At 42.7% G+C, this 27636-nt stretch overlaps 3 protein-coding genes across 6 annotated transcripts; 2 read left to right on the top strand and 1 right to left on the bottom strand.

Annotated features, from left to right (window-relative positions):
- Positions 1-956: 956 nt before the first annotated feature.
- klhl15 (kelch-like family member 15) lies at positions 957-12398 on the top strand. 4 transcript variants are annotated; one of them, XM_023396889.2, is made up of 11 exons: positions 1128-1178; positions 2393-2480; positions 3905-4013; positions 4338-4382; positions 4677-4815; positions 6080-6268; positions 6372-6596; positions 6743-6904; positions 6990-7199; positions 7405-7595; positions 7786-12398. In XM_023396889.2, the coding sequence occupies exons 3-11, from the start codon at positions 3994-3996 to the stop codon at positions 8543-8545; spliced, it is 1941 nt and encodes a 646-aa protein (XP_023252657.1). In that variant the 5' UTR covers positions 1128-1178; positions 2393-2480; positions 3905-3993; the 3' UTR covers positions 8546-12398. The 4 variants fall into 4 exon arrangements, with proteins under 4 accessions (XP_023252655.1, XP_023252657.1, XP_023252659.1 ...); XM_023396891.2 differs by lacking the exon at positions 4338-4382; XM_023396890.2 differs by lacking the exon at positions 1128-1178 and having other exon boundaries at positions 3860-4013.
- Positions 12399-12548: 150 nt separating this feature from the next.
- Positions 12549-20208, top strand: LOC111647289 (MICOS complex subunit MIC26-like). Its single transcript, XM_023396912.2, has 9 exons — positions 12549-12663; positions 13000-13113; positions 14441-14569; positions 15250-15282; positions 15459-15513; positions 15974-16069; positions 16701-16792; positions 18615-18704; positions 18790-20208. Exons 1-9 carry the CDS (start codon positions 12640-12642, stop codon positions 18832-18834), a joined length of 678 nt encoding a protein of 225 aa, XP_023252680.1. The 5' UTR covers positions 12549-12639; the 3' UTR covers positions 18835-20208.
- A 2487-nt stretch (positions 20209-22695) lies between these two features.
- LOC111647294 (diamine acetyltransferase 1) lies at positions 22696-26293 on the bottom strand. The gene is made up of 6 exons (XM_023396917.2): positions 26041-26293; positions 24973-25024; positions 24802-24882; positions 23465-23566; positions 23332-23372; positions 22696-23234 (listed from the first exon to the last, which is right to left on the bottom strand). The coding sequence occupies exons 1-6, from the start codon at positions 26101-26103 to the stop codon at positions 23058-23060; spliced, it is 516 nt and encodes a 171-aa protein (XP_023252685.1). The 5' UTR covers positions 26104-26293; the 3' UTR covers positions 22696-23057.
- Between the last annotated feature and the right edge of the window lie 1343 nt (positions 26294-27636).

Genomic DNA, 27636 nt, shown 5'->3' with positions numbered 1-27636 from the left:
TGTGTATAATGAGAAATCCTGGAGTACTGGTTTACCTGACTACAATTTCTGTTATCTAAATAACTATGATAATCAAATTAAATGCAATTTATCTGGACATATGCATAATTTAAACCATGAATATATTATGAGACACCAGGGCACAGACACTGTAAACGGCCCCTCATCCGTCTTACATGGAAAAAAGACACTAAGACTGAAAAAACACACACGATTACAAATAACACTGATGTCTTTGCGTTACTTTATGATAATTTTTCATTTCTTTGTGTTTTATTTTAAGTCTTGTTTCGTCTCTCTTTGCATTTGTTTTGTGTCTACAGCTGTTTTGTCTCAGATTTGTGTTTTTTCACGCATCTCTAGGTTATTTTGAATCAATTTTTGGTTAGTTTGTGTCTCTTACTGGTCATTTTTGCATCTCTTTGTGGTTCATTTAGATTCACTTTGTGGTTCTTTTGAGTCTGTTCTTGGTCATTTTGTCTCTTTTGAGACCTGTTTGCGTCTCTTTGTAGTTGTTTTGCATCTCTTTGTGGTTGTGTTGATTCTCTTAGAGGCATATCTCGTTGAAGTTATGTGTTTTTGTCAATACTTCATTGGTTTGCAACTTTTTGTGTTTGTTTCTCTTTGTAGTCATTTGCAGTTGTGTATCTTTGAAGGCGTTGTGTATCTCTTTGTTGTTGTAGCATATCTTTGTAGTCATTTTACTGACAATCTGGAAATGAAATGTTAACAGCACTTCAGCAGAGCCCCCTGTGCCCGGTTGACCCATTCAGTTAATCCTTCCATGGTTGAATATTTAAATGAATGATAGGCAATAGAAATGTTGAGCACAGCACGTTTTCAGGAACTGTCCGGATGTAACAAAGAGGGGAGTGAGGCATCTTGTCAATATACGATCTTTGCTGCACCGCACAACGCCCTTTAGTTCCGCCCAGAAGGGAAATGACGCCGGCGCAGAAAATGGCGTCCGCAAAGCCTGTGTACTGCTGTGGTTTGTTACCCGTCTAATTCAGAGGCAGAGTGGGGGGGTCTCTCCGTCTGGCAGATGGACGATAATAATATGGCAGTGCACCGCTGCCGTCCGCTTTCTTGAGCCCGGAATCGAACCCGCAACTTCATGTCCGAAGGAGCCAGAGCTGCCTGGTCGAAGAGGGGTTGTGGGGATTCGCACCGCCGAGGTGAGACGGCTAGATTCAGCAGCTAAGCTAACGCTGCTCCCCGGGTCGATTCCCCCCGTAGCTCCTGTCACCACAGCTGAGAATCGTGACAGTTAGTTGGGTCAGGAAGGTAGCTAGCTTTAGCTTCGGGATAAAACACCTGCCTTTATTGTACACTTCCTCCAACGTGATTAACGTCAGCTAGCAAGCTCGTACAGTCGCCTTCATGCTCGGATACCGGAGTTGAATGTGGACCGTTATGTGTAGCGTTAGCCTTTGTTTTGGGACATTAATCTTAGCGGGTAAGGTCTCTGTAGCACACCTTTACCTGCCGCTGTAATAAAGACAAACAGGGGTGACGGACGCTAGCTGTTCTAGCCCACTGTTTAACATTTAGCATTTTGCTTTGTCTTAAGAACCAACTCTGCCTGCCTGTCCGAGGCTCATTCCTTACTTTAAATATAATGACACAAAACACAAACAAAAACTTCAATTTATAAAAAGTCACTTAACTTGAAATACTGTCTTTTTTTTTTTTTGTGGGTGATAGGTATAGTGTAAATGAAGTTAGCTGCAGGCTAGTAAGTGAGCTGGTAGACTCTGTGCAGGCTGTCAACCTGTTGTTTTTCTTTCTCACCGACTCAGGTCAGTCAGAGGCTGAGACATTATAATACCAAACTACACCGGGATGTATGTGAATGTTAGAGGAGCTGTTGTCTGTGAAATGTAATATAAAATATGTCTTCACTTAGTAGCTGCCACTGAAACTGGAGGTTCAAGTTTTTATTGTGATACTTGGCAACTTAACCTCCACAATTATCTTTTCACACGTAGAAGTATTGTGGATTATTGCTGTAATGACTAGAGGACTAAATGATTAGTTAATTGGATAATAATCAATTGTAGTTTCAGTAATTAATTCATGCTTAATTGTATTTAGTTATCTGTGAAAAAGTACCAATCAGATTGTTGTTCTCAGATTGATAAATTATGGCTGGACCTGCTTTTCTGTGTTTCACTGTGGCATCTTAACTTGAAATGTTTGTTGGTCAAATAAAATATCCAAAACTTACACTTAGTGAATGATCCAATTAAATAAAATAATAGTTGTAGCCCTATGAGTAATAATGGAATAAGTGGAAAATAGTTGCAGTAGTTGTGATATTGTTTGTACAGTTTGTGTCCCGGCTCCTCTTCACTGTCTTATGGGTCTTTTTCTTGTCTCCTTTTGTTAGAACCAGGGAAACATAAACACAGGAAATGCGAGCGGCCCCTTAGCGCTCAGCCGTCAAAGCCTGTGATTGTTCGCCCGGGCTCCAAAAGGTACGATTTTCCACCCTGAAGCATTGCATGTTAGACCTGAACTCCAGCAGGATTTCACCTTTAACTCATCAGCCTTCTTACTCCTCATCCACCCCTCCCTCACACAGCTTGCTTCATTTAACGCCCCCTGTATTATGGGATGTTACAGGGAAGACAAGTGGTTACAGGTTTGTCAGTACAGTCACGGCACTGCTGAAGTGTCCTTTAGCAAGACTCCATGACTAATGTTATACTGCTGAGCATCATGTCGTGCACAGGGATCAGGGTCAATGCAGCATCTTTTACTTGTTAGAGGTTAAAAGTTTAAAAAACTCTTATTTTATAAATTAAAAAGTCACCTTAAATGAAAGATTGGAATTGTAATGATTTGTTGTGTGTATCTTATTACACTATAATACCTACAGTTCTAGTTGGGCTTGAGTTTGACCCACTTCTCTGCCCACTGCCACAGAAAAGTTTTGATATTTAACATTGCATGTCCTTCATTTAAAGGCCTCATGTCTCATTTCATCCACGGCAGAAAAGGTCATGTTCAGCTGAAAGTAGTTTTGTGTGTGTTTTTACTTGTTTGTTGATATTAAAAGATGATTCTGGTTTATTACAACTTGAGACTTAATTTGATAGCTAGTTAATCATTTCTATCAGTTATGGTAATACTGTAATAGTTAAAGTAATTGTTGAAAAAGAAATAACTCAAAAAAACCCCACAATGGTCAGACAATCAGAGAAGTAAAAGTCTTTTTTGATCCATTTTCATGATTAGAGCTGCAATAATTAGCCTGTTAATCAATCAGTCAGTCGAAAGAAAATTAATCAGCATCTATTTTAATAATCAATTGATTGTTTCAGTCGTTTTTCTTTTTCTTTTTGCAGCTTTTCTTTGTCACCTGTGATAGTAAATGAATTATCTTTGTTTTCTGGACCGTTGGCTGGAAAATAATAATTCGAGTTTGAATGTCAGGCTGTGATTGTGATGAGTGTTTTTTCATTTTTCATTTTATAAACTAAATGGAGGATTAATTCATAGAGAGGATGTTGGTATATTCCCTGATCTCAGATGTTGAGCACGATATTATTATTATAGATAGAAATGATGGACAGAACTACACTAATACAAATACTCAGGTTGTGATAAACTGGAATAATCCTTTAACCATTAACTAACCATAAATTTCCATGCAATAATCATTTTTTAACACATATGAGAAGTGAACAAATTGTTGTTTCTCTTCTGTTGACATACACAATATGGCCAAAAGTATGTGGACACGAAAAGGTTTACAATCTAAATGTGTAATGTTCAGGTGTCCGCATACTTTTGGCCATTGTAGAAGATATTTAACATGCGCAGACGTCCTTGTTTGGCTTTTTTATTGCAGACGTTCACGCTTTAATGTGGCGGTTGTGTTGGCTTTGTCGTCCAGGTGATTGACGCTCAGAAAAGGGACATTGTTAGCATCTACTGGACACAAGGGGCACTGTCCTCTGATTGGCTCGGACAACCCCCTCTGACATGCCCGTGGCCAATCAGAGGTGAGTGTGCTGTGTGTGTGTGTGTGTGTGTGTGTGTGTTTGTGTGTTTGTTTACTTTTGCACTTTTGATGAATGACTGAGTTTGTGTTGGTGTGCAGGTGACATGTGTTTGTGTTTCTAGTCTTTCCTGTTTTCAAAAACTGGGTGAAGTTCAATGTAAGCTTTGAGTGTGTGTTCATGTTGTCACCTTTTCTCTCTGTGGTTTGTGTGTGTGTGTGTGTGGTTGTGTATTTTCATGCTGAAGAGATTGGACTAATGACGTGCTGGATGTTTTTTTTCTCCTTTTCTTTCTCTTTATTTTCCACTAACCTGACTGTGTTGCAGGGGAGTGGGGTATTTCCCCAGTGTGTCAGCAAAGAATCACACACAGTACGTTTGGTGGTTGTTAGGATGCAGCAGCTGAAGTGCTGAGCTTTTAATGCTGAGCGTCCTATTGAATGCCCTTCCAGTCCCAGACTTGCTGTTTCCAGCAGCTCTCAAACAAACATAATCCTTTCCTGGGAGAAACTCGCATCTTTGTTTTTGCTGAACTCATCCTCTAGAAGCTTTTAATTCTAGTTCCCTGCACTAGACAGCTGTAGCCAAGTTCAGTATTTTGACCCTAAAGATCAGTCGTAACGCCTCACGCTGTCTCCCTCCCCTTCCTGTCCTTCACGCCTTCAGGTGTGTTATGTCGGGGGCGGATGTGGAGGTGTACCTGTCCCAGGTACACGATGGGAGTGTGTCGTCGGGCTTCCGGGCGCTGTACGAGGAGCGTCTGCTGCTGGACGTCACGCTGTTGATAGAGGAGCACCACTTCCAGGTACACAAACAAAGCTGGAGACACGTATGTTGCATTAAATGTCCATATAGTAAGTTATATATTGATATCTATAGGTTCTATATTAATACGGTGACAGAGAAATGCACACAGCCTGTATTCAGAAACTGAGCCTTAAAACCAGCCGTCAGGACTTCTGGAACTTTGTGATGTCACAACAAAGCAGTCACCAAGCCCCGCCCACCTGGACCCAACATCCAAACCTTGCAGGATTTGGTTTCTCTGAGTGTTTTTACCTGAAATCTGCTTTATTTTTATTCTAGTTATGGATCAAAACTTTTAGTAAAACGCAGGAAAAGTGCAAAATAAAGGACCTTTTTTAAATGCATGGTGTTTTTAAAGCCCTGGTCTGGGATGTTTATATAAAAACATGTTATATAAGAAGATCTGACAGATCTGTTCATAAAGTTGTTGAAAATATAAAAGCACTTGATGAGAGGAAATATCAGAAACTTAGAGGCTGTAAAAAAAAGCGACGTCTGGCTGCGTGAAGTGGACGGATTAGACCTGAGGCAGATTCTGAAGAGTCTGCTGGATTATATTTGTTCTGCATTAACAGGATTTCTTTGAGAACTATTAGAAATGTTCAAACACATGTGGATTTTGAAATTTAGTGTGGGTTCTTTGTAAATGTTAAGTGAAGTAGGAGATTTAAATACACTGTGTTTTGAAAGACTGGAAGAATGAAGTTGAAAGAAAACTGACTTTAATGGTTGATTGAAATGTTTTATATAAAGGGAAAGTGGTATCGTAGCGATCAGTGTTTTATATACAGTATATATGGTGTCTGTGCTGATGTACGGAGGAGTGTGTTCTATAAGGGAAGTGGAAACGGCCTCAGTCACCACACTGATGAAGGCAAGGCAGCTGGAAGTGTTTGTTGAATAAAGCATGGTGTGCTGGAGAAGAGTCCTGCCTCATTGTTTAAATTTTGATGTCAACAGAATCCATCTTTTATTCCTACAGAGAGAGGAGGTCACTTCATCTCAGTTCTTCCTCTGTAGGAATAAATCGTATGTGTCGTTTACTTTCGAGCTGCCAGACTGTAATTGGCTAAAGATATTTTCTACCATCTGGAGAGTTTGTATTTTTAAAATTCTTTGTGTGAGAAATTTTCTGAGCAGCTGAATTCACTGAGTTCTGCGAAATATCCTGCAACAAACCGAGTGGAGTGTGTAGACGGAAAGACGCGACCAGAGGACGTGGCTTCGCTGTCCTGTCCTAATGTGTGTCCGTCCTCCTTCAGGCCCACAAGGCGCTTCTGGCCACGCAGAGCGACTACTTCCGGGTCATGTTCACGGCGGACATGAGGGAGAGGGACCAGGACAAGATCCACATGAAGGGGCTGACGGCCGCTGGGTTCGGCCACATCCTCCGCTTCATGTACTACGGCTCGCTGGAGCTCAGCATGCCCACTGTGCAAGAGATCCTGCAGGTAGCCAACACGAGTGCCGGCTCTGTGCCTGTCCTTGTTTTTCCTCGCCATCACAACGCCCTCTCTAACCCGCTCCCTCTGTTTCCTCCTCCTGTCCCGGCAGGCGGCCATGTACGTCCAGCTGACGGAGGCGGTGGAGTTCTGCTGCTCCTTCCTGCTGGCCAAGATCTGCCTGGAGAACTGCGCCGAAGTCATGCGGCTCCTGGAGGACTTCAGCGTGGGCGTGGAGGGCGTCCAGGAGCAGCTCGACAACTTCCTACTCGACAACTTTGTCCCCCTCATGAGCCGACCCGACTTCCTGTCCTACCTCAGCCTGGAGAGACTGCAGGTTCGGTTGTTGTCCACACGCTTAACAAGACTTTTAAAATGATTCATTCAGCACAGATGAAGTTTGCAACATTCTGTGTGTGTGTGTGTGTGTGTGTGTGTGTGTGTGTGTGTGTGTGTGTGTGTGTGTGTGTGTGTGTGACCCAGGCGTACCTGAACAGCGACGCTCTGAGCCGCTTCCCAGAAATCGAGCTGTACGAAGCTGTTCAGTCGTGGCTGCGACACGACCGGCGGCGCTGGAGGCACACGGACACCATCGTGCAGTCCATCCGCTTCTGTCTCATGACGCCCGCCAACATCTTTGAGAAGGTGGGTGCTGATCCCGGCAGCTGAGGGTTTTTATTGTGTCTCCTCCTGACGGCGGTCCTGAGTGTCGGCTGGTGTCTGTCCTCAGGTGAAGACGTCAGAGTTCTACCGTTACTCCAGACAGCTGAGGCAGGAGGTGGACCAGGCGCTCAGCTACTTCCATGATGTCAACCAGCAACCTCTGGTGGAGACGCGCTCCAACCGCATCCGCTCCGTCCGCCCGCAGACCGCCGTCTTCAGGGGGATGATCGGTCACAGTATGGTCAACAGCAAGATCCTGCTGCTGCAGCGCCCAAAGGTGTCTGCTCGTTTTTGCGTCCGGGAGGGGCTCGTTTGACCGTAGGGATGGGAGGCAGTCATTTTCTGGATTCAGTAAATTCAGTAATCCTGCAGCTGACCATGACCTCTGACCTTTGAGTTGTGTTTGACTTTGATCAGGATTTATTGTTGATCTGGAATCGGCGTCTGTCTCGGGTTCACTAACTGCTCTTGTGATCCTTCAGGTGTGGTGGGAGCTGGAGGGACCTCAGGTGCCGCTGCGACCAGACTGCCTGGCTATTGTCAACAACTTTGCCTTCCTGTTGGGCGGAGAGGAGCTGGGGCCCGACGGGGAGTTTCACGCTTCCTCCAAAGTCTACCGCTACGACCCTCGCCAGAACTCCTGGCTACGCATGGCGGACATGTCCGTGCCCAGGTTAGAGCGGCCCAAAGCCTCCGACTACATTCTTTGTGTTGTTGTTGTTTATTCTTTTCTGTCTTTATCGTCACGTTATGTGGAGGTCCAGATGTTCTTACAGATGTTCTTACAGATGTTCTTACAGACAACAAGCTTCAAATGAACTCTTCATTTATCGATACACATTCATGGTGCTTGTTGTTTGCAGGTCAGAGTTTGCTGTGGGCGTCATCGGCAAGTTTATCTACGCGGTGGCGGGCCGGACGCGAGACGAGACCTTCTACTCCACAGAGCGCTACGACATCACAGAGGACCGCTGGGAGTTCGTGGACCCGTACCCGGTAAACAAGTACGGTCACGAGGGAACGGTCCTCAATGGAAAACTGTACATCACTGGTGGAATCACGTCCTCCTCCACCTCCAAACAGGTGTGTGTGTTTGATCCGGGGCGGGAAGCCGGAGGTGGGGGAGGAGGAGGGAGCTCGGGCGGCTCGGACGCACACAGGACACGCGCCGGCCGAGGCCCCCTGCTGCCCGGCACTCACGCCAGCTGCTGGGAGAACAAATCCAAAATGAACTACGCCCGTTGCTTCCACAAGATGATCTCTCACAACGGGAAGCTGTACGTGTTCGGAGGCGTGTGCGTGATCCTGCGGGCTTCCTTCGAGTCGCAGGGCTGCCCGTCCACCGAGGTGTACGACCCAGAGACTGACGAGTGGACCATCCTCGCCTCCATGCCCATTGGGCGCAGCGGCCACGGGGTGGCGGTGTTGGACAGGCAGATCATGGTGCTGGGCGGCCTGTGTTACAACGGCCACTACAGTGACTCCATCCTCACCTTCGACCCCGACGAAAACAAGTGGAAGGAGGACGAGTATCCCAGGATGCCTTGCAAACTGGACGGTCTGCAGGTGTGCAGCCTGCATTTCCCAGAGTATGTGCTAGAGCACGTCAGACGCTGCAGCTGAGGTCTGCTCCACAACACGCCTCCTTTTATAGAAATGGGAATGCACTGTTCAAGGACTGAAGTCTCCCGCTGGGAGACCAGGTGTTTACAGGTGAGAGACTCTAATGATGTGCAGGCTTTTAACCTAGAGACCAGCACTTACCTAAGGTAAGGAAAAGATGGCTGGGGCCATAGATTCGCTCTTCTTACTGAAGGCAGTCGAAGCGTGGCGCGGTTACACGCCACACGTTAACAGTCAGCTTGAACATTTTCAGAATTAGCTTTCTCAGAAAATTAAGGAAAATAATGGTGGGGAGAAAAAAAGGTTTCATTCTGCTGGTTTATGTTTGGACTGTGGTCAGTTTCCTATTCTACTACTCACCTACTGTATTAAGCTGTCCAGTCAGGCTTACTGCAGAAACGCACTGGAAGCGTCAGAGTCATTCATTTACAAAGGGAACCTGCTTTTATTTTACTTCATCTTCACCAGTCAATGAAAACCTGAAGTCTCGTCTGAATTATGCGTCTCCTCCTGCGTCGCAGCCATCCACCTATTTAAAGGCGAACACATCCTGTATATCTTTAATCCAGTTGCTCTTGTTGAGAAATAGGTTAGTGACGATTTCCACCGATCACAAAACGCCCTGTCAGATATATAACAGCAAGTTAAAGCGTACAATGAGGTATATAAACAAAATGTAACACTATATACTGTAGTGTAGTTCATATCATAGCCTGTCTCCAAGTATACGAAGCAGATTAGAGAATGGAGACCGTTAAACATGACGATGTTGCCACAGATGCTGCTGACGCTTCAGGCTGCCGCTGTAATCTGCCCGATTACAAATCCATAAATTCAGGTTTCGCTTCCAGTGCGTTTCGGCTTTTTCCTCCTAATTCTGCTCTTTACTCCCAGATATCCACTCCACTGTGCTCATGTCCATATAACGTCACCGTGTCTTTCTGTGTCCCCTCTCCTCCCTCTGTCTCATAGTTTGAGAATATTTGTGTGTGTGTGGATGAGCGAGAGCTGAACGCAAGATTGAGAGGGAAAAAAAGATAAAAAAAACGCCGCACAACTCCATGGTACACGATGGTTCGTTCTTCATACGGTGACGATGTCGTAGGCGGAGGTAACGTCTCGGAGCGGTCCTGTATCTGTCCAGTCACTGGCAGTGCTTTACTTACTCTCATCTACATTCCCTGCACTTTATTGCCTCTGGTTGGGTGCAACAGTTCACCAGCTAAACCTTCCAAGCAGCTGTAGTGTCACAACACGCCTGTAACGGTGGAGACGTTTAGCAGTGTCTGAAATTAACTTTCTGTCTGACTCGCAGTGAACGCACCATGAAATATGCAGCAAGTTAAAATCATCGAAGAACATGTTGATATTCTTAAACTAAACCTTCTGCAAGAGAAGATGATTCGTAAAACAACTTGATGGATACGAGCTGTTCACGAGGAGGTCGTTATTATAATCAAAGGCCCTAAAATAGTGTCAGAAAGCTTCCTGCTCTGCTGCGTTTGTGGAACAGATTCATTCACAGAAATATTATCAAAGAGTGAAAACAAGATTTTTACACAGCAGAGCTTCAGGTCCTGCAGTCACAGACTTAGTTGTATGGCTGCTGTTAAGTATTCAGTTATGATTCATCCATATATCCTTTTTTTAATCTGTAAAATGTCAAAATAAATTGCCAAAAAAAAAAAAAATGCCCGTCACAGCTTCTCAGAGCTCAAGGTGACGTCTTTAAACGTCGTCTTTGTTTGACCATCAGTATAAAACCCACAGGCTTTCATTCAATAACGAAATATGACAAAGAAAATCAGAAAGTCCGCACAGGAGTGAGAGAAGTTTCCAAGTTTCTGTGCAGTAAAATGCACCAGTAAAAATCCCCAGATGTTCCTGTAAACCAGTGAAGCTCAGTAGAATCAACACCAGCCAGTGTTTCCAGATGTTTGTCCACTGAAGCGTTTGTCAGGCTGTTAATTTCAGACACTGAGATTTCACCTGGAGCACTTCAGCCATGTCAGAGGAGTTACTCAGCAGATGTCCAGCGCCTTGACCCTGCAGCCCAGCAGCTCCTTGTCCTTTCTGGATATTTATTTTTCCTTTTTTTTAAAAGAATTTTTTAAATTTTTATTTTCATGAGCCAACTGTGAAAAGGGCTAGAGCACACACTGATGCAGTTCTGTCTGTCAGCCGCGTATTTAAGTTATTTATTTTGTGAGGTATTGCTTTTCACCGAGCTATGCAGTTACAGTAGTCGGATTATTTATTATGAGAAGAATTTCATTGTGAGCCGTATTGTTTTCAGTCCTTGTCTTCGTTCCTCGTCTCACCCTCGGCCGTCTGTCCTCCTCCACCTCAGCAGCACTGCATGTGGCTGATGAATGGATGCTGTGGAGAAACGTCTCCCGGGTTCCCAAGAAGAGAGTCAGTGAGCCTATAGGTGGAAATATTTGAACATTTTTCTTTGGTCTTAACACATGAACAGGTGCATTTTAAAGGAGAATACTGGTGTCATTTCAAATTACAGTCCAGTTATCACCGTGTCCAGCAACTTTACCTTTCCTTTCATGCAAATGAAGATTCACCAGATGGTCAATTTTCAGGTTTTCCATCATTTCCAAAACATAAATTGTTGGTGGCAGATTTCTATTTGATTCTCTGGTATTATCTTTTAATTCATGATTCTTTGAATCAACATTGTCCCTGTTGTCCATACACGAACCTGAAGACCTGAGCCGCAGCGTTACAGTGTTGATGCGATGCCACCTGGGTTCGTATTTTTGGGGAAATCTTCAACGCTTCATGTCACTGGCAGAGATCTGAGATTGTGTACATTTCCTCTGTGAACGCCTCAGCAGTGAGAAGTTGTGTGTGTCCCTGTGGACTTTTAACGTAATCTCAGTTTTCTAATTTGGGGAAATGTTTGAAAGCAAAAAAAAGAAAATAAAATGCATTTAACGCAGGAGGGCTGCAACTGAAGATTATTTTCTTAGTCGATTAATCGTTTAGTCCGAAAAAATGTCCGTCATAATTTCCTACAGCTGAAGGTGACGTCTTCAAATGTCTTGTTTAAACCCAAAGATCTGTCATTTACTGTAAAAAGAAAAGCGATTAATCAACTAATCGTTGCAGCTCTGAAACGCAGCCGTTGCACTACTTGTCATTTTACAAATGTTTTGCCATCAAACCTGGTAAAACAGGAGTGAAATGAAAATAGAAAACACTAAGTCAAAGGAAAATAAGCTATTTTTGCTTTCAGACTCTATTCTATCCCAAATTTCTAAACTTTTTTTTTAAACTTTCAGATATTTTTATTCAAATTCTTCACACTTCACATTTTATTTTCTCATTTTTGCACTTTTTTTTCCTGGTCACTTTTCTTTTTTTTTTTTACGCCTCAACAATCTTTAAAAGCCACAGGAGTCTCACATGTGCTGAACACACACATGGTCACACTGTCGGAGGCATGTGTGGTTGGGAATCAAGCCTCTTTTTAAATCCACGTCCCTCTTACATTACTCTGATACCATGAACATCACATCTGTCACTCTGCAGTCCTCTCGCTGCTCCTCCTCTCATGATGCTCTTTAAAGAAGAAACATGTACCTGATGAAGTACTACTGTCCTGAGTTGAGGCACATTCAGTCATAGCGCAGCATCCTTTAGTCCACCAGTCTTCAGTCTGTCAGTAGGAAAACAGAATAGAGGATTAAAAAAAAAAAAAAACATACCTTGCTACAACGACTGTATCCGAAAAAGAAAGTAAAATCAGATTAACATATCTTATAATCTGAGTAGAAACTCTTTGGAAACGATTTGTAACTTCTTTCCAGAAATAAATGTTCATATTGGTCAACTTTCAGCTGCTTTTCTGACTGCTTTTATATCTGTCTCTATCTGATTCATCTTACGTCTATTATTATATCTATATTTATTATTTTCCGAGTTTATTTGAACGCACGTTTTTCGGACGTTCCCACATAGAGGTTCCCGAGTTTACGGCCGTCTTGAACGCAGCAGTACTTGGGCTGGCGATGACTGATGACGTTTCACAAGAACACAAGTACAGAGAGCAGCACGGATTGTAGGCAAACGTCTCCTGGATGAAAATGTCCTATGTGAAAGTGGTAACGACTCCTTTATTATTAATTTTCCTCTTTTTGCCGCCTTAAATATAATTCGCTACAGACTCGGTGGCTGTCATTTAGTGAAACGTTGCAAAAAAATAGCTAACAGCTACAGTTAGCATGTTGCTAGCTGCTGTAGCTAGCAAGCCGGTTAAACAGGCGTCTCCTTCTTTAAGAAAACGGGACATGAAATGTGTTTTAATTGTGTATATCTAGTGGAGAATAACAGTTCCTGAATTAAAATGTTTTAATAGACACCATAGACTCATTTACCGCCGTACTTGTGATTCTCTATCACCGTTAACCGGCGTGTGTATTCTCCGGTTCTGCCGCCAGGTGTCGCTGTGCGCCGTAGCTCCGGGGCTGGCCGGCCTGCTGAGCGGCTCCGTGCTGGCTGCGGCCGCGGAGGGGAAGAAGAGGAGCGCACAGCCCGTCCTGAGCATCGATGAGGTGGGTTAATGGATAACTGACAGCAGGGAGGGGAGAAACATCCTCCACCACCACAGAAAAGCTCTCCGTCTTTACCATGTTTTATATTTTTGTGTCCTATTTTTTAATCACTTGTAGGACGTGATGATATTGACATTAAACATTGTGAAACCTGGTTATTCACCTTTACATAAACATAGTCCAGGTTTCATTCATATCAGATATCCCTGTTTTAGATATCTCTTATCAAACATGGAGACATTATAGTAATTTTACGTGATGGGAAATTAAATTCAGGTTAAATAAATTAATGAATTGATAAATAAATAAACTCATCACATGAGCTGGGATTCATGGGAACAATCCTATAGCTCTACTCTTAATCAAGTTTGGCCGTCAGAGCTTAATTTGATCATTTAAACACTGAATAAATTAAATAGTTCTACCTCTAAACTCTAAAAAGTTATTTGGTTGTACATAAAAAATAAGAGTGCCATAGATTTTGCATAATAAAGCTAAAAACAAACAAAAAACACTTTTTAAGTTATTTTGACTCTATATTTTCCCAAGAAGGATTATTTTAATTTCCTTGAAAACATTTTTGTATGAGAAGTGTTAATATTCATTGCAGATAAAACATTTAATTCTACATTTTTTTGTACTTCTCCCTGCCTGTAATCACAGTCAGTGGTTTTACTCCGCAGGTAGATACTGACACTGTTGACTTCAGGGTTTTCTGTTTCTTTGTGAACCCGCTGAACCTGTTTTTCATTGGGCTCAGTTACAGCTTGTAATGACTTGTTTTGTTGCACACTAGGTGATGCCATCTCATTTCACGTGTCTGGACAAAATATTAATCTTGGTTCCTCACCTCACTGCACTGCTGAAATTTCTAAAGTAAATATTATAAGAGAGGAGATTTCCAAAAGGTACCGAAACGTCTCAGTCAGATAAAGTGGAACCTCGAACAAAGGATACACTCGCATGTCTTTTCAGGTTACTTACCTTCCAGGTGTTTTCCTCCGCTGCGAGACGAGCTGGCTTTGATCAAGCAATACCTGTTTGTGAAGCTTTGTTATTGTTGCAGCTAAACACGTGCGGTGTTCAGTGATGACAGAGTTGATGGCGTTAAATGTGACGATTACAAAATGCAAATTATTCTTCACCCAAGCACTAAATACTTAAACATAAATGCATAATGTTAATGCATAATATTCCTTCTATGATGTCAGAAAAAAAGATGATTAAATGATGAAAGAGTAAAATAACATCTTTTAAATGTTTCATACATGTGCAGTGAATATTTGCACTTTATCATTAACGCTGATGCTCATCTCGTCTGTTCCAGCTGCCGTCTTTATACACGAGACCTGAAGCAGAGCCTCGGTGTGTGGAGCCGGAGCCGGAGGCCGGAGCGCTGGAGCAGAGCGTCGCATCTCTGAGGAAATGGGCCGAGCCGTACACCACCCAGTGTCAGGTGTGTCAGCGTCTGAGTTACTGTGCCGCTTCCTCTGAAGAGGGAAACGCAGCTCTGATTGTTGCGTGACATTTTTCTGGGGTTTGTGCCAAAAAAAAAAAAGTTTGATTAATAGAATCGTTGTGGTTTTAATCTAAATTTCAAAAAGCTCAATAATTTTCGGTTTGGCGAGTTTTAAATACAAACAGAGGAAATTATCAGGCGTGTTCACAGAAACACATGAAGCTTGTTTCACATCTGTTTGGATCCAGTTCCTCTTTTCTTTCTTTTTTTTTTCTTTGAACCTGCAGGATTTAACACAGGAAAGCTTGGGACTATTTTTAATGCTGAACGGAAGCAACATGTATTTTCCCATCTGTGCTCAGAAGGTCAACAACGGCTTAACATGCAGTTTTATTTTCACGGTTCCCACGGGTCCTGGATATCCTTGAAAGTTTGTGAATTTGACATAAATAGACATGGATCATTGAAAGTGATTGAATTTATATATTCTGTGTGAAATTATAACTTTTTATACTTGACATTATGCACATGCAGATAAATTCTTAATGTTGTGGCATTAATTCACCTTGATCTGTGTCTCCATCCGTGCCATGTTGGGTCCTTGAATTTAAGGGGATTGGGCTTGAAAAGTCCTTGAATGCTGTCTGTTAAACGTTTTGTCGTCTTGTCTTTTGCAGCAAACGGGTCGGGCTGCGCTGGAGAAAGCTGAGGTGGGTGAAGTGTAGAAATACAATCTTTAAGAACTGTTACCTGGAGCTGCTGTTTTTCTTTTAGGGGGTTTTAACATCATCACTTTATTTGTATGTAGCTGTCGTATTCCTCATTTTGAAAAGCTGTTATCTGTAACCGGCTCTTCTGTCTGTGTCTGTATGATGACGAACCACAGCAAGTGTACAAGACCGTGGAGCCCACCATCAACACGTCGGTCACCGCCGTCACAGGTGAGAAAACACACGTCTGACTCAGCGGCTGATGCAACGTATGATGTGAGAATAATCATCAGAGTTTCTGCGTTGTGACTCCGGCGTCAGGAAATTTCACTTTCACAGAATTAAATCCACACACCAAAATCAAGCTAACACAAGTTGACTTAAATCTCAGATCTACCAAATCTTTGTCTGTTAAACCTTCAACTTAATAATAATAATAATAATAAAAACTTAAACCTTAAATCTTTGAGCAACACAAGAAGGAAACTGTGTGAACGAGTTGCAAATATTTCACTTTTTGATAATTGACCTGCACATGTTGTACATGTCCTTTTCTAATGTTGGTTCACAACTGAAGTAAATTTCCTTCACATCCAGACGAATAAACCCACATGACCTCTCTGCCGTTATCAGATATTTCACAACCCGTCGCTCGTCTCCTCTCCTTCCTCTCCTTTATTTGATCTTTCAGACGTGTACCAGTTCCTCAGCGACCCTCCCCCTGACCTCTACGCCAGTGTGGCCGTGGTGGGTTTCTCCGGCTTCCTGGGACTTTTCTTGGCCAAAGGTAACGTTCAGCGCTCACGCAAACACACTCGCTGACCTGCGTTCCCTCCCGCAGACAGCACAGCAATCAGGTCAGAGGTGGCAGACGGGCTGATAACAGGTGATCATGTGACCACACGGCGCCTCGCTCGCACCACCAGACTCAGGAAATAGAAGATAAATAAAAGGAACAATCTGTTACACTGCTCATCGTCTGCTTTTTCACTTGTTACTTATTAAATGTGTTTTTCTCGTGATAAATCTGTTTCCTATGTCGCTCTTCCTTTTTAATCCAGGACGAGTTTCTCTTTCAGGAACGACCTTCGACTCGACAGAAAAGCTGTAGTTTAGTATTTTTCATGTGACCAGTTTTATCTCAGTCTCAGTTTCCTTTCCTACAGATCCCAGAATCCTTTTATCGACCTCCAGGAAACAGATACGGAAACATAAATCTAACTTTTTCGCCTTCTGGTAAATGAATGAACACAGCGACGTGTCAGCGATGGCAGATGTTGAGCCTCGAATAGTTTTGTCTTGGTTAAATGTTTCTTGTTGAACGACGGCGCCTCTTTAAAGCGGCAAAGTAAAGGAGTGGAGCGGAAAGGTCACAGCAGTTCATGTAAGTCTGATTCACCTGCGTTTCTCTCCTTCAGGCTCCAGGCTGAAGCGACTGGTGTTTCCACTGGGACTCATGGCTCTGAGTGCCTCCATGTTTTACCCTCAGCAGGCTGCGTCCGTCCTGAAGGTGTGTTTTTATCGATTAATATTCACGTACTAGATGTTTCACGTATGGAGCTGCTGTTACACAAGAGAATCACTCGGCAGCTTCGGCCCCTTAGTTAAAATAACTCTTGTAACTTTAAGTTTAGTCACATCAGCCCTCACCCACACACATCATTATGTTTTCATCACTGAGCTGTGTCTTTGGCAAATACTCAGATAGAATACAATAAACCAGAGATGAGACGTCAGTGAGAGCAGCTGCTAACGTTTCTGTGATCTCAGAGGTCAGAGTTCAAATGCTGCTGGGTTGATAACACTTGGAAGCGTCTCCGGGTGTAAATGGGGTTTAACTGTGAAGTCGCTGCAGTTCAGTTACAAACTGGTTCATGCAACAGTTAAAATACAGACATCATGTTAAGAGTCAGCTGATCACCGTGTTACCAGATTACAACCTTTCAGTTTGAACAACAAAGACATTTAAAGCACAAGAAGCATCAGCTCTGCATTTACCCCCAGACGTTTCCAGATGTTCACGTTCTGATGTGAGTGGAAACATCAAGTCGACACTGAACTTTATTTAATGTGAAATACAGTCAGGAAACAGCTGTGAAAGCAGAAGCAGTGACACCTCTTCTTCATGAGTTATGTTCTTTTATTTTAGCTGGTTCTGGGGCACCGGTCAACCAGAAAGTTCATTTCAGGGGAGTTTTCTTTTTTTTTGGACAGGAAACCACTGAGGAAAATCACACCCAGGCCTTATAAACTGTGTCTCCAGCTCTGACGGACATCACGTAGATTTAAAACTTTCCAGGCAGGTCTCATGAAGCGGTCGGTGCTGTATCAGTGTTTGTGAACGTTTGATCGCTGACTCGTTTCCTCCGAGGAAAGGGCCGTGCTTTCCTGTAGGAAGTCCTGGCTGTGAATCCAGTTTCTAATTTTCACTGATGTCTGGGTGGTTTTATTAACTGTATTTCCACCCAGAGAAACGCCAGGCACGAACGGACACAGAGACACGCCTCGACGCTATCACGCTTCACCCCCCGGGACGCATGCAGAGGTGGAGCAGACGAGCAGGGCGGGGGGGGGGGGCAGCTGTGGAAACACCAGATAAAAAGAGATTCAGCCTCGTGTTAAGAGATGTTTAATAAAACCAGAGACTCTGAGGATTTAAATGAAAGAAGGAAAGACGGCTTCTGTTAAAAGATCTGAAAACCAGAGACGCATTAGAATACACGTGTTTCTATTACCTTCAGAAGAAGAAGTAAAGAGAGAAGTTAAAACCCAGACACCTCTCTCACTTCGAGGATGCGAGCGTCAGATCGTCCTCAGAAAGTTTAAAAACACAGACGCCACATTTCAAGTCGGGAAAGTGTCGGGCGGAGGGAGTTTCTGAAGCCGTCCTGCTGCTCTGACGTAGTTTACTGACCCCCCTTAAAGTCTTATGACGGTATCTGCTGCTTCAGTGTCGACTGCTTCATTTATTTATTTTATAAATCTGTGTCTCGTCCTGCAAATTCATGGAAGTGCAGCTAGAAAATGAGAGAAAGTAAAAGTGAACCGCAGCTGAAAACCCTGTTGATGCAGCAGCTGTCAGTCCAGATGTGACGTGAAGACTCATCATGTCATTTTACTACTTACTATTATTTTTTTAAACTTCTGTTTTCAGGCTTTTTATGACCTTATTATAGGAGCAGTAAGAAAAAGTGTTTAAAAGACCTTGAATCCTCACCTACACACTTCCTCTTTTTGTGAATGTTTCAGAATAAAAGTCCTTCAGTGTAAAATAACCTGAGTGTTGTGTGTGCGCTCGGCTAACGATGTTTCTTGTGTTTCTTTCCCACCAGGTGAGTCGCGACTCGGCGTACACCTGGGCTCAGCAGGGCCGTGTAACCGTGGAGACTCTATGGAAGGATCCGCCCATTGGCAAAAAGCAGGTGAGTCTTCTTTGGTTCTGTGTTTTCTCCGTCGTCCGAAAGATTTAAAGGTTTATAATCGTGGTGCGTTTTGTTTTTTCTGAAGTCTGAGAAGAAAGAGCAAACACAGAGCAACGACTCGAGCAGCTGAGACGCCAACAAGGACGCTCACCTCTCCATCCTGAGAGACCGCCACCTTCCAGTAACACACACTCACACCTGTACGACTCCTTCCTCACAACCCGACTCCCACGGCTTCACACCAGCTTATTCACACCTACAGCAGAGGTTTGGGAGAGAGAGTTCAACGTTTCCAGGAAGCAGGTTTACTCATTTCTCTGGACATCTCTTGACCCTGCTTCTTGGAACAGCTGCTCCTCCTCCTCCTCCTCCTCCTCTTCCTCCTCCTCCTCTTCCTCCTCTTCCTCCTCCTCCTCTTCCTCCTCCTCTTCCTCCTCCTCCTCTTCTGTAACCATTCCGTAGTTTGTCCTTCGGTGACCCTCAGCTCTTCCAGTTTGTTGAGTTCACAGTGTCAGGTTTTGTGAGTGAAGCACTTCCTTGTTCTATTATGTGTTAAAACATAAACTTCACAGAAAAATGTGAAACTTTTAAAGATCAGAAAAAGTGGATGAATTCATTAGTTTCATTATTTATTTTTTACAGACCAAACAATCGGCAGATTAATCCACGATGAAAACAATTATTAGTTGGAGCCATAAAGTGATTTAACAAAATATAAATATAATTTATTTTTCCAGTTTCTGACTCTGATACTGAGGCTGTTTATGTTCAGTCTGTTTTATTGTCTCAGAAATTCAGAGAAACTAAGAGGAAAGTTTTTTTGTTCTGTTGCATCTGGTACTAAACTAACCACTTTAGAGGGTTGTGAAGCTTTTACAGAGGTGTACGCCCTCACTAATATTCCCCACATTATGTAACACACAGATAAATGTGATAAGCTGGGATTGATCTTCCGGTGTCTTGGTGAGGATCTGGTTATTACGTGCGTGCTCGAAATATCAGCTGAGATAAACAGGTGAATTATTTATTAGCTTTTAGGAAAAGAAGAATTTTATCTGACGAATTCAGAATCACAAATCACAGCGGTGTAAAGATTGTAAGTGGAGCTTTCTGTGGACAGATGACCCACTCTGTCCTGAAAGAGTGTGTGCTCTGTAGTTTGAGCTGCGTGGAGGTGGAGGAGTGTTTAATTTAAAGTGTTGCTGGTGGAGCGTCACTGTCTTCAGGTCTCATGTAGGTTTCCACAGTGTAATATCTCCAGGACGATCGCTCGGTGTCAGTGACGCGTTCACACACTCATTGTTTACTGTTTATTTCCCCTGATGTTGTTCTATGTGCGACAGCAAAGGGCCAAATAACAAACAATTTCCTTCTTGATTTTAATTATGAATGAACTGGATGATGCTGTGTTTATGGTCCATGTTTGATAATGCTCTGTATATATATACCTGCTGATGTTTTACCTGAGTGACATCTAATTAAACACGGTATCTATCGGAGGGGACATCTTTCTGTTTCATGAGTCATCAGTAAAATAGAAATTTGCAGCTAAAAATTCAACTGTGTGTGCGTCAGCATTCAGTTCTCACGCTTCAATTTCACTTCTCGTCATCGCTGAGACACGAGGAAGAGCAATCGAGTGCAGAGTCACAGAACTCCGACAGGAAGTGACACCTCGGTGGCTTCCTCTGGATCTGGACATGTCGCCATCTCGTCATTCCCAGCTTAATCAAAGTGTGTGACAGGATGATGTCAGGGCGGCTGCAGCAGGATCATGACACTAAACATCAAAGTAAATCTACAGAATTCAAACTAAGACAGTGTTGGAGTCGGAGCTCAGTCAGACATTGTGTAGGTCTGATCAGCTGCTGCTCAAAGACAACAGGAAAGAGAAGAGGCATCAGTGACAGGAGGTCACTTCCTGTTGTTGTGTGTGGGTAGACCACAGCAGCAGTTCCTCCTCAGCCCACAGAAAGTTGACTGTTGAAGTTACTTTCAGAGATTCAGCGTCTTTAAGCTGATGTCTCACTACTTCCTGTTTTGCTATTCTCAGCCTGGGTTAGATTCTTCTCCAGACGCCTGATGTAACGTGGACGAAAACCTGATGTAACGCTCGACTGCCGTTTGAAATTTTCAGGAGTTTGTGTCAGTTTTCCTACGGTGGCCCTGATGTACAGAACAAGAACCGTTTGTTAACCACCACAACAAGTTTGTCAGAGGAACAAAAGAACTTCATGTATTTTGCTGGCGTTGTCGTTCACCTTGAGATGTTTGAAAGTGAGTTTATATTTGGCCGAACGCTGCGTGTGAACAACTTGTTACAAGCTGCTGAAGTAGCAACAGTTTCCCGACATTTTCTAACATCAATCTGCGAAAAAAGCACGAACAGTTTCAGTCGGAGCTTCTTCAGAGGAAGTTCAGTGTCTCTGAATTTCCCTCCTGAACAATTAACATAATCCAAGATGAATGAGACACTTCACATCCTGAGGGGAAAACCCTTTTATGGACCCGAGTGTTACTGTAACAGTGGATGTGAAAATGATTTCTGGTATTCATTTAAATGTCAGGGTTTTAGCTGCTGCTGAACTGTGATACAATGTGGTTATTTATGAAGGACAAGGACGAAGCGAAGGGTTGATCTGAGGGAAAATCACATTTGTGCATAAAATGATTATAATCTCACCTTTGATACAATATTGACTTGACACTGACCTGCAGAAGTATTTTATAACTTCACCTGGTGAACATTTAACCAGACACAGAGTTCAATAACTCGACATAAACACGGAGTCGAATCAGAGGTCAGAGGTCAGAGTTGTATGTGTGACGGCAGTTTGGAGCTTTAATTATCATCATAAATGTCCCCAGCTGATAACAGCAGTGGGTCACTCTGTTCCCACTCTGAGGTTAAAGTCAGTTTACTGCAAAATACAAGAGCATGTCCCCCCCTTCGCTGCTGTGTTAAACTCTCACGACTCACCTCAGTTGAACTCATCTTTATGGGGCAGAGTCGTGTCCTGGAATAACCTCGGGTCTGAAGTCACACAGAGATCAGCCCTTCAAAATAAGACGAGCTGAGTTTATTGGGTTGACTGCGGTAATACATCAATTCAAGTTCAGAAAGGCTGATACATCACAGAAGTTTATTTAATCAGTTAAAGTCAGGTGTAACTGCCTCGTCTGTAACTGGCATAATTAAGAAAAGTTTTTATGTTTTTTCTTGCAGATAGTCAAACTGTTAGTAATCTATGCTGCAGCAAGATCGCTCGCTCTGTAAAACTGAGAACCAAAACTATTCTATTTATTAAAACACGAGACCAAGAAAAGAAGCAAATTCTCACGTTTGAGAAGCTGGAACCATCAAATGTTTCTGCTTGAAAAATATTTGGCATATTTCCTGGATGTTTTTGGTTTGGACATGGAAATGTGTAACTGCACAACTTTTACTGGAGAATGATTGAAGCAGATTGAAGTGTATGAAAAGAAAAATATCACCTTTAGACTGAAATTAGACAAAAAAAAAAAAAGGAAGCATATGAAACCTATTATTACTCCATCCACTTTCTTTATTCACCGTTTTCTTGCACTACATTTGAGTTAATTTCTGCAAACTGCTATGTGCCAATAAAACATGAACAGACTTCACGTCTTCAGTTCCGTGATGTAACTACACAAACTCCGTCTGCAGCGTAAAAACCTCCAGCTGTGTTTCGTCAACACGTACAGCTGCTGCACAAGCGTCGAGCCTGGACTTTGAAATAGTACAAAGTTTGAATATTAAATAACTGCTGATTGAAGCCTGTACTGTCCGTGTCCAGCGCCTGATATAAACAATTCATCCAAGTTATTTTTGTAGAGACGGTTTCTTTAGAAATCAAACGAAACAAGCTGAATTTGAGACTTGATGGATTGAATCTGAAACAATCAAAACAGATGCTGGAAGCAGAACTAACCTCTTGTACAAAGTGTGCAGAAGCATGAGACCATGATGTGTGTGATCAGTTATTGTTTTATTGCAAACATACGTGATAGCAACTGTTCCTGCACATCTAATGCACCAGTTCTAACAAAGACTGGTCAATGAGAGGTTAGAATAAACATGATTGATTCACAGGAACAATAGAAACTTAAAAAAGGTGATTAAGCAAAACACAAAAGGCTTGATGAGACTGAACTATTCTCTCACACACACACACACACACACACACACACAAAACCACGTTACTGTGATACAGGTTTCCCCCTTTTAAAAAGCTGAACCTCGTCTGACTGGAGAGGAGAGCCGAGGAGTCGGTCACAGAGGCCAGACTCTCCCGCTGCCTCCTCTCCCTCCTCTGCCGCGCCGGACCTGCGTCACTCCTCAGCCGGGGTGGCCATCTTGACGAGGCTGTCCTTGTCGAACCGGAACAGCCTCCAGCCCTCCTCCTGGGAGAGGTCCTCAGCACCGCGACGCTTGTAGAACTGGACGGACGGCTCGTTGTTCTCCGCCACCACAAACATCATGCCGGTGCAGCGCGTCTTCATCGCCAGCTGGAGTCAAAAGGGACAGACCACAGATCAGATGAGACGCTGATATAATATTATTTAAATACTGTACTGAGAGCTTTGGTTCAGTAAACACACTCACATCACTGAGGTGTCGCAGGATCTCCGAACCGATGCCCAGCCCTAAAAAAAGAAAACAGGAAAGAGGTTTTTAATAAAGAAGCTGCGGAGATATAATTAAACTTAGACTTGAGAAGCAGGTGAGTTGTTTTTACCTCTGTACTCATCCATCACATAGAACTCCTCCAGGTAGAGCTGTTTGCCAACCCAGGGGTCATAAGTGAAGTAGTACATGGCAAAACCCACCACCTTCGGCTCTGAGGAGACAGGGAGGTTAAATAATGATGAAATAGTTCAATATCTTACTTTAAACATCCAAATCTACTGTACACATACAACACCTCTGTATATAGTCTTTTATACATTACATTTTCAGTACATTTATCTGGCAGATGCCTATAATGAAGGAGTAACCCTTTCAAACAAGGGGCTAAAAGCATGTTCAGTTCATTGTGACCACCCCTGCTAAATCTGCTGTTGGTCCTCCACTGACAGGGAGCGCTGTCTGAGCTCTGATCCAGTCGTCTGGTCCTGAGGATCCGGCTCTCCTCAAATCTGCTCAGGTCTTTACACCTGCACATCCCACCTACAGCCAACACATGGACTTCGAGAACCAAACGCTCACTTCGCCTGGTAACGAATCCCAGACGTCGACATACTCAACATTATTCACCTCAGACACTCAAGTCAGGGTTTCAGAGTTGCACCACTGGACTCGTTACTGCTGCACATATACAGCGTCTCTGAACAGACGTTTCAGCACATCTCAGGTATTTAATGCACATATTTACCTTTTGATTTCATTATTTTATGCATTTCCTTTAAAATAGCTCTTTATCCTTCCTCTTTGGGCTATTTCATGTCCTGCTGTGACACATGAATCGATAATCTCTGGGCTGAATTGTAGGTTAATATGTTCTGTGATCACAGCGAACTTCCTCTGAATTGTTCAAATGTTTGTTTAAGCTACAAAAAGAAAAGTAAAGACTTACAGGTCTGGCACAACTTGTACTTCTGTGCCACATTTTGACAAGAACATCTTATTGTAAACAAAGTGACATGAAGTAAACTAAGTTAAATTGGATATTTTGATGCACTTTGAAGCCACGTGTTACTGAATGAAGTGTGATCTATACACTTTAGATCTGTGTCAGCTTGTTGACAGAGAGGGAACACCTGCAGCCGAGCAGCGTCTGACTCTTTAAACAAAAATGTGCAGCTACAGGCGTCACATCAGATGAGATCTATAGCTACTGCACAATAACAGGAAGCACACACTGTATGGCTGTTAGGTTAACACTGCTGGTCTGAGAACAGGGTGGAGGTTAACACCCTCATCAGGGTAAATTTGTGCATGTCATGCTGGGACATGAACTGGGTTTGTTACTGGTTACTGGTAGAGGAACTGCAGGTTAAGGCTGTGAGTTGAGCCAAAATGGAGAAGCAGGCTGGTTTCTTTTCTTCTTCTAAGAGGAAATGGAGCGTTTCGTACCGTCACTGCTGTTCTCTCCTTGGATTTCAGCGATGATACAATGGTAAAACGGGGTGTCACCGAATCCATCCTCAAGGAGTTCTGCAGGGAAAGAAAAACTTTAAGCACAAGGAGAAGAACACTGATTAATTAGTGTGTATATGAACAGATGGATGTAACTTGGACACTCACCTTTTTCAGTCAGTGTCACCTGGTGCTCCATCTCTTCGTATTTTGCAAGCTCCTGCGACAAGAAAAAACAATATTCACGTTTAGTCGATCAACACTATAATCCAACCCATACTGTCGAAATACAACCGATACTCAAATTTATAAAAGAAAAATTGAATTCAAAAGATCCTTAAAATGACTTAGTACTAAGCAGGAAATCTACTTTGAGAAATCACTTCAATGATTAATTGATTGTCAATCAAAAACACCAAATATTCAATATAGTTTTAGGCTCGTGTGTGAAGATCTGCTTCTTTTCCTTGTTCTTATCTCAGTGTTTCCTTAGAGGGCCCAGACACCTTTAATCCAAAGGGTTAATGCAGTGTTTATGTAGAGAAAAAAAGTTCTGCTACTCTAATTTAAATGCTCATCTTCCATGTTTTTTGTGAAGTATGTGTTTTTCCTTTTCGGTAATTATTCAAAGTTTTGTAAATGAAGTTAAATACCTTCTAAGGGCTTATATGAAGGAGTTGAACTCAACGTTTTTAAGGCTTTAAGATCTGCAGATAACCTTATGTTGGATCTGGGAACTTGTGATGTGCAACATCTTACATTTTACAGACTAAACATTTAGTGAATTAAGCAAACTAATTATGAAAATGGTCATCGTAGCCATGTTATTTAAGTCAGGTCAGTGGTTACCCAAAGTGTAATCACATTTCATCAGGGTAAACCCCTCAGCCGGACGAAATATCGACGACACACTGACCATATTTGGGAAAACTGGCAGTCTTAGCGGATATGAGTCGGCTGGGTGTAAACAAAGGCCGCAGACACTGATCTCACACTCGGACATCCTCCGGACATTTTACACCTGCCACTCCGTCACTATGATCCGATGTAATCCGTCTTTTGAGGCCTCGTCTGACCTTTATCCGACAATGTCGTCGGAACTAGACGAAGCTAGCTAACAGTTAGCTTAGCTGGCGGAACTAAGCTGTGCTCGAGCGCGACCGTTATTTTGAATTCATGTGGAGTAACGTGTTATTTTGAAACCATATCTGGTCTGTGCTGGTCCTATAAGCCTACCTTCACCAGTCGTAATATATCAGACACGTCCTTTGGTTCAGCCTTTCGTAATTTATACTCCATTTTCTTCTTTTACTCTTTTTTCCTTTCGTTAGAAGTCCTCGGTATGTGAAGTGAAAGATTAGATGCTTCTTCATTCGCTTCAGAGTGGCTTTTCCCCCACAATCAGCCTCAGGTCGGGACGCGTTTGTCGAGACAAGAACATCCAGTAAAAGTCACCCTCGGCTGGGTCGCTGCCGTTAAACAACTCCTGCCTTTGTTTACATCGCGGTATTTATACCCGGCTCGCGCTGGAATGCGATTGGTCGGTTAAGAGAGGTCTCAGATTTCTGACGAATCAGCGACACCTTGTGGTGGGATTTTAACCAATCAGAGTCAGCGGAATGATGACGTGGCGGGTCTGTTTTGATTCTGCTGTAAGGTCATAAGATCTTTGTTTTTGATGGCGAAGGCAGAAAGTTTGGGGAGTATTTGCTACTTTATGTAAAAGTAGCTATTCCACATTTTAAGTTACTCAGTTTAAAGTAAAGGTATTGTGTATTTACTGGGCTCAAATAGTAAAATATTAAATGTAAATTAGTAACAAGATATCGTTTTTCAGTGGTCCCTTTAGTTTTAGAAGCTTCTAGTTAGTATAAGGTACTAATACCACACTGCTTTAATGGATTAGCAAGTATTATTGAAGTTGGTTGAGGTGAAGCTGATTTGTGACTATTTTGTATAGGACTGGATAGGATGATCATTTTCATCATAGATTTCTGTGATTGTTTGTTTTTTTGATCAATTGGTCCATAAGACAGTGCCAAATGCCATCACAAATACTCAGAGTCCAAACTGACATACCTTAAGTGACATAAATTAAAATAAATAAAAAGAAAAGCAGCAAATTTGAGAAGCTGGAACTGACTGCAAGGACAACAAAGACTTCTCCATACACTTTAATGTGTGTTGAACCCTAACAGTGCATATGTAGTTTAATACACACCCCATAATAGCACCAAAAGTGGAATTTTCCACCTCTCACACACAGTAAGGTTAGATGAGGTTAGGCTATGTCAGTGTAACAACAGTAGTACACAATGGTGGAAAAAGTATTCAGATCCTAAACTTAAAGGGATACTCTGGCACTTTACTCAAGTCAGGAAACTTGTGTGAGACAGATTTAAAAAAAATAATGGTCAAAATTGATGCAGCAGAGCGGCAGATATCCTGAGTTTTGATCCCTAGTGTGGGTCAAGGTCCAAAAACTCTGGATTGTGCATTTCCCCTAAAGTAAACAACATTTCTCCCCGATGAATGCACACACCTTTCCACGCCTCCAGTTTGTAATGCAGGCTTTCTATGATGAACTTGCAGTTGAAGTCTTACTAACTACCACAGAAGCATGTGTTTACTTGTTAATGCAGGTATTTGTACAGATGTGACAGTGGATGTAGTGGAAGGGGGGAGGGAGGCCAGTGAGGCTGAACATATGTGGGACCCAGATTTTTGTGCTACACAACAACAACAGCAACAGCTAACAGAATAAAGTGTGTGACCATGATGTGAATATTTGCAGTAGCACTGGAGCTGAAAGTGTTAAACATAAAATCTCAC

This window comes from Seriola lalandi, unplaced genomic scaffold (assembly GCF_002814215.2).
Source record: "Seriola lalandi dorsalis isolate HSWRI2012SDOR001 ecotype SW California unplaced genomic scaffold, Sedor1 jcf7180002054984, whole genome shotgun sequence".
NCBI classification, from domain to species: domain Eukaryota; kingdom Metazoa; phylum Chordata; class Actinopteri; order Carangiformes; family Carangidae; genus Seriola; species Seriola lalandi.
Note: the sequence above shows the minus strand (reverse complement) of the source record. Positions and strands in the feature narration are given on the sequence as shown.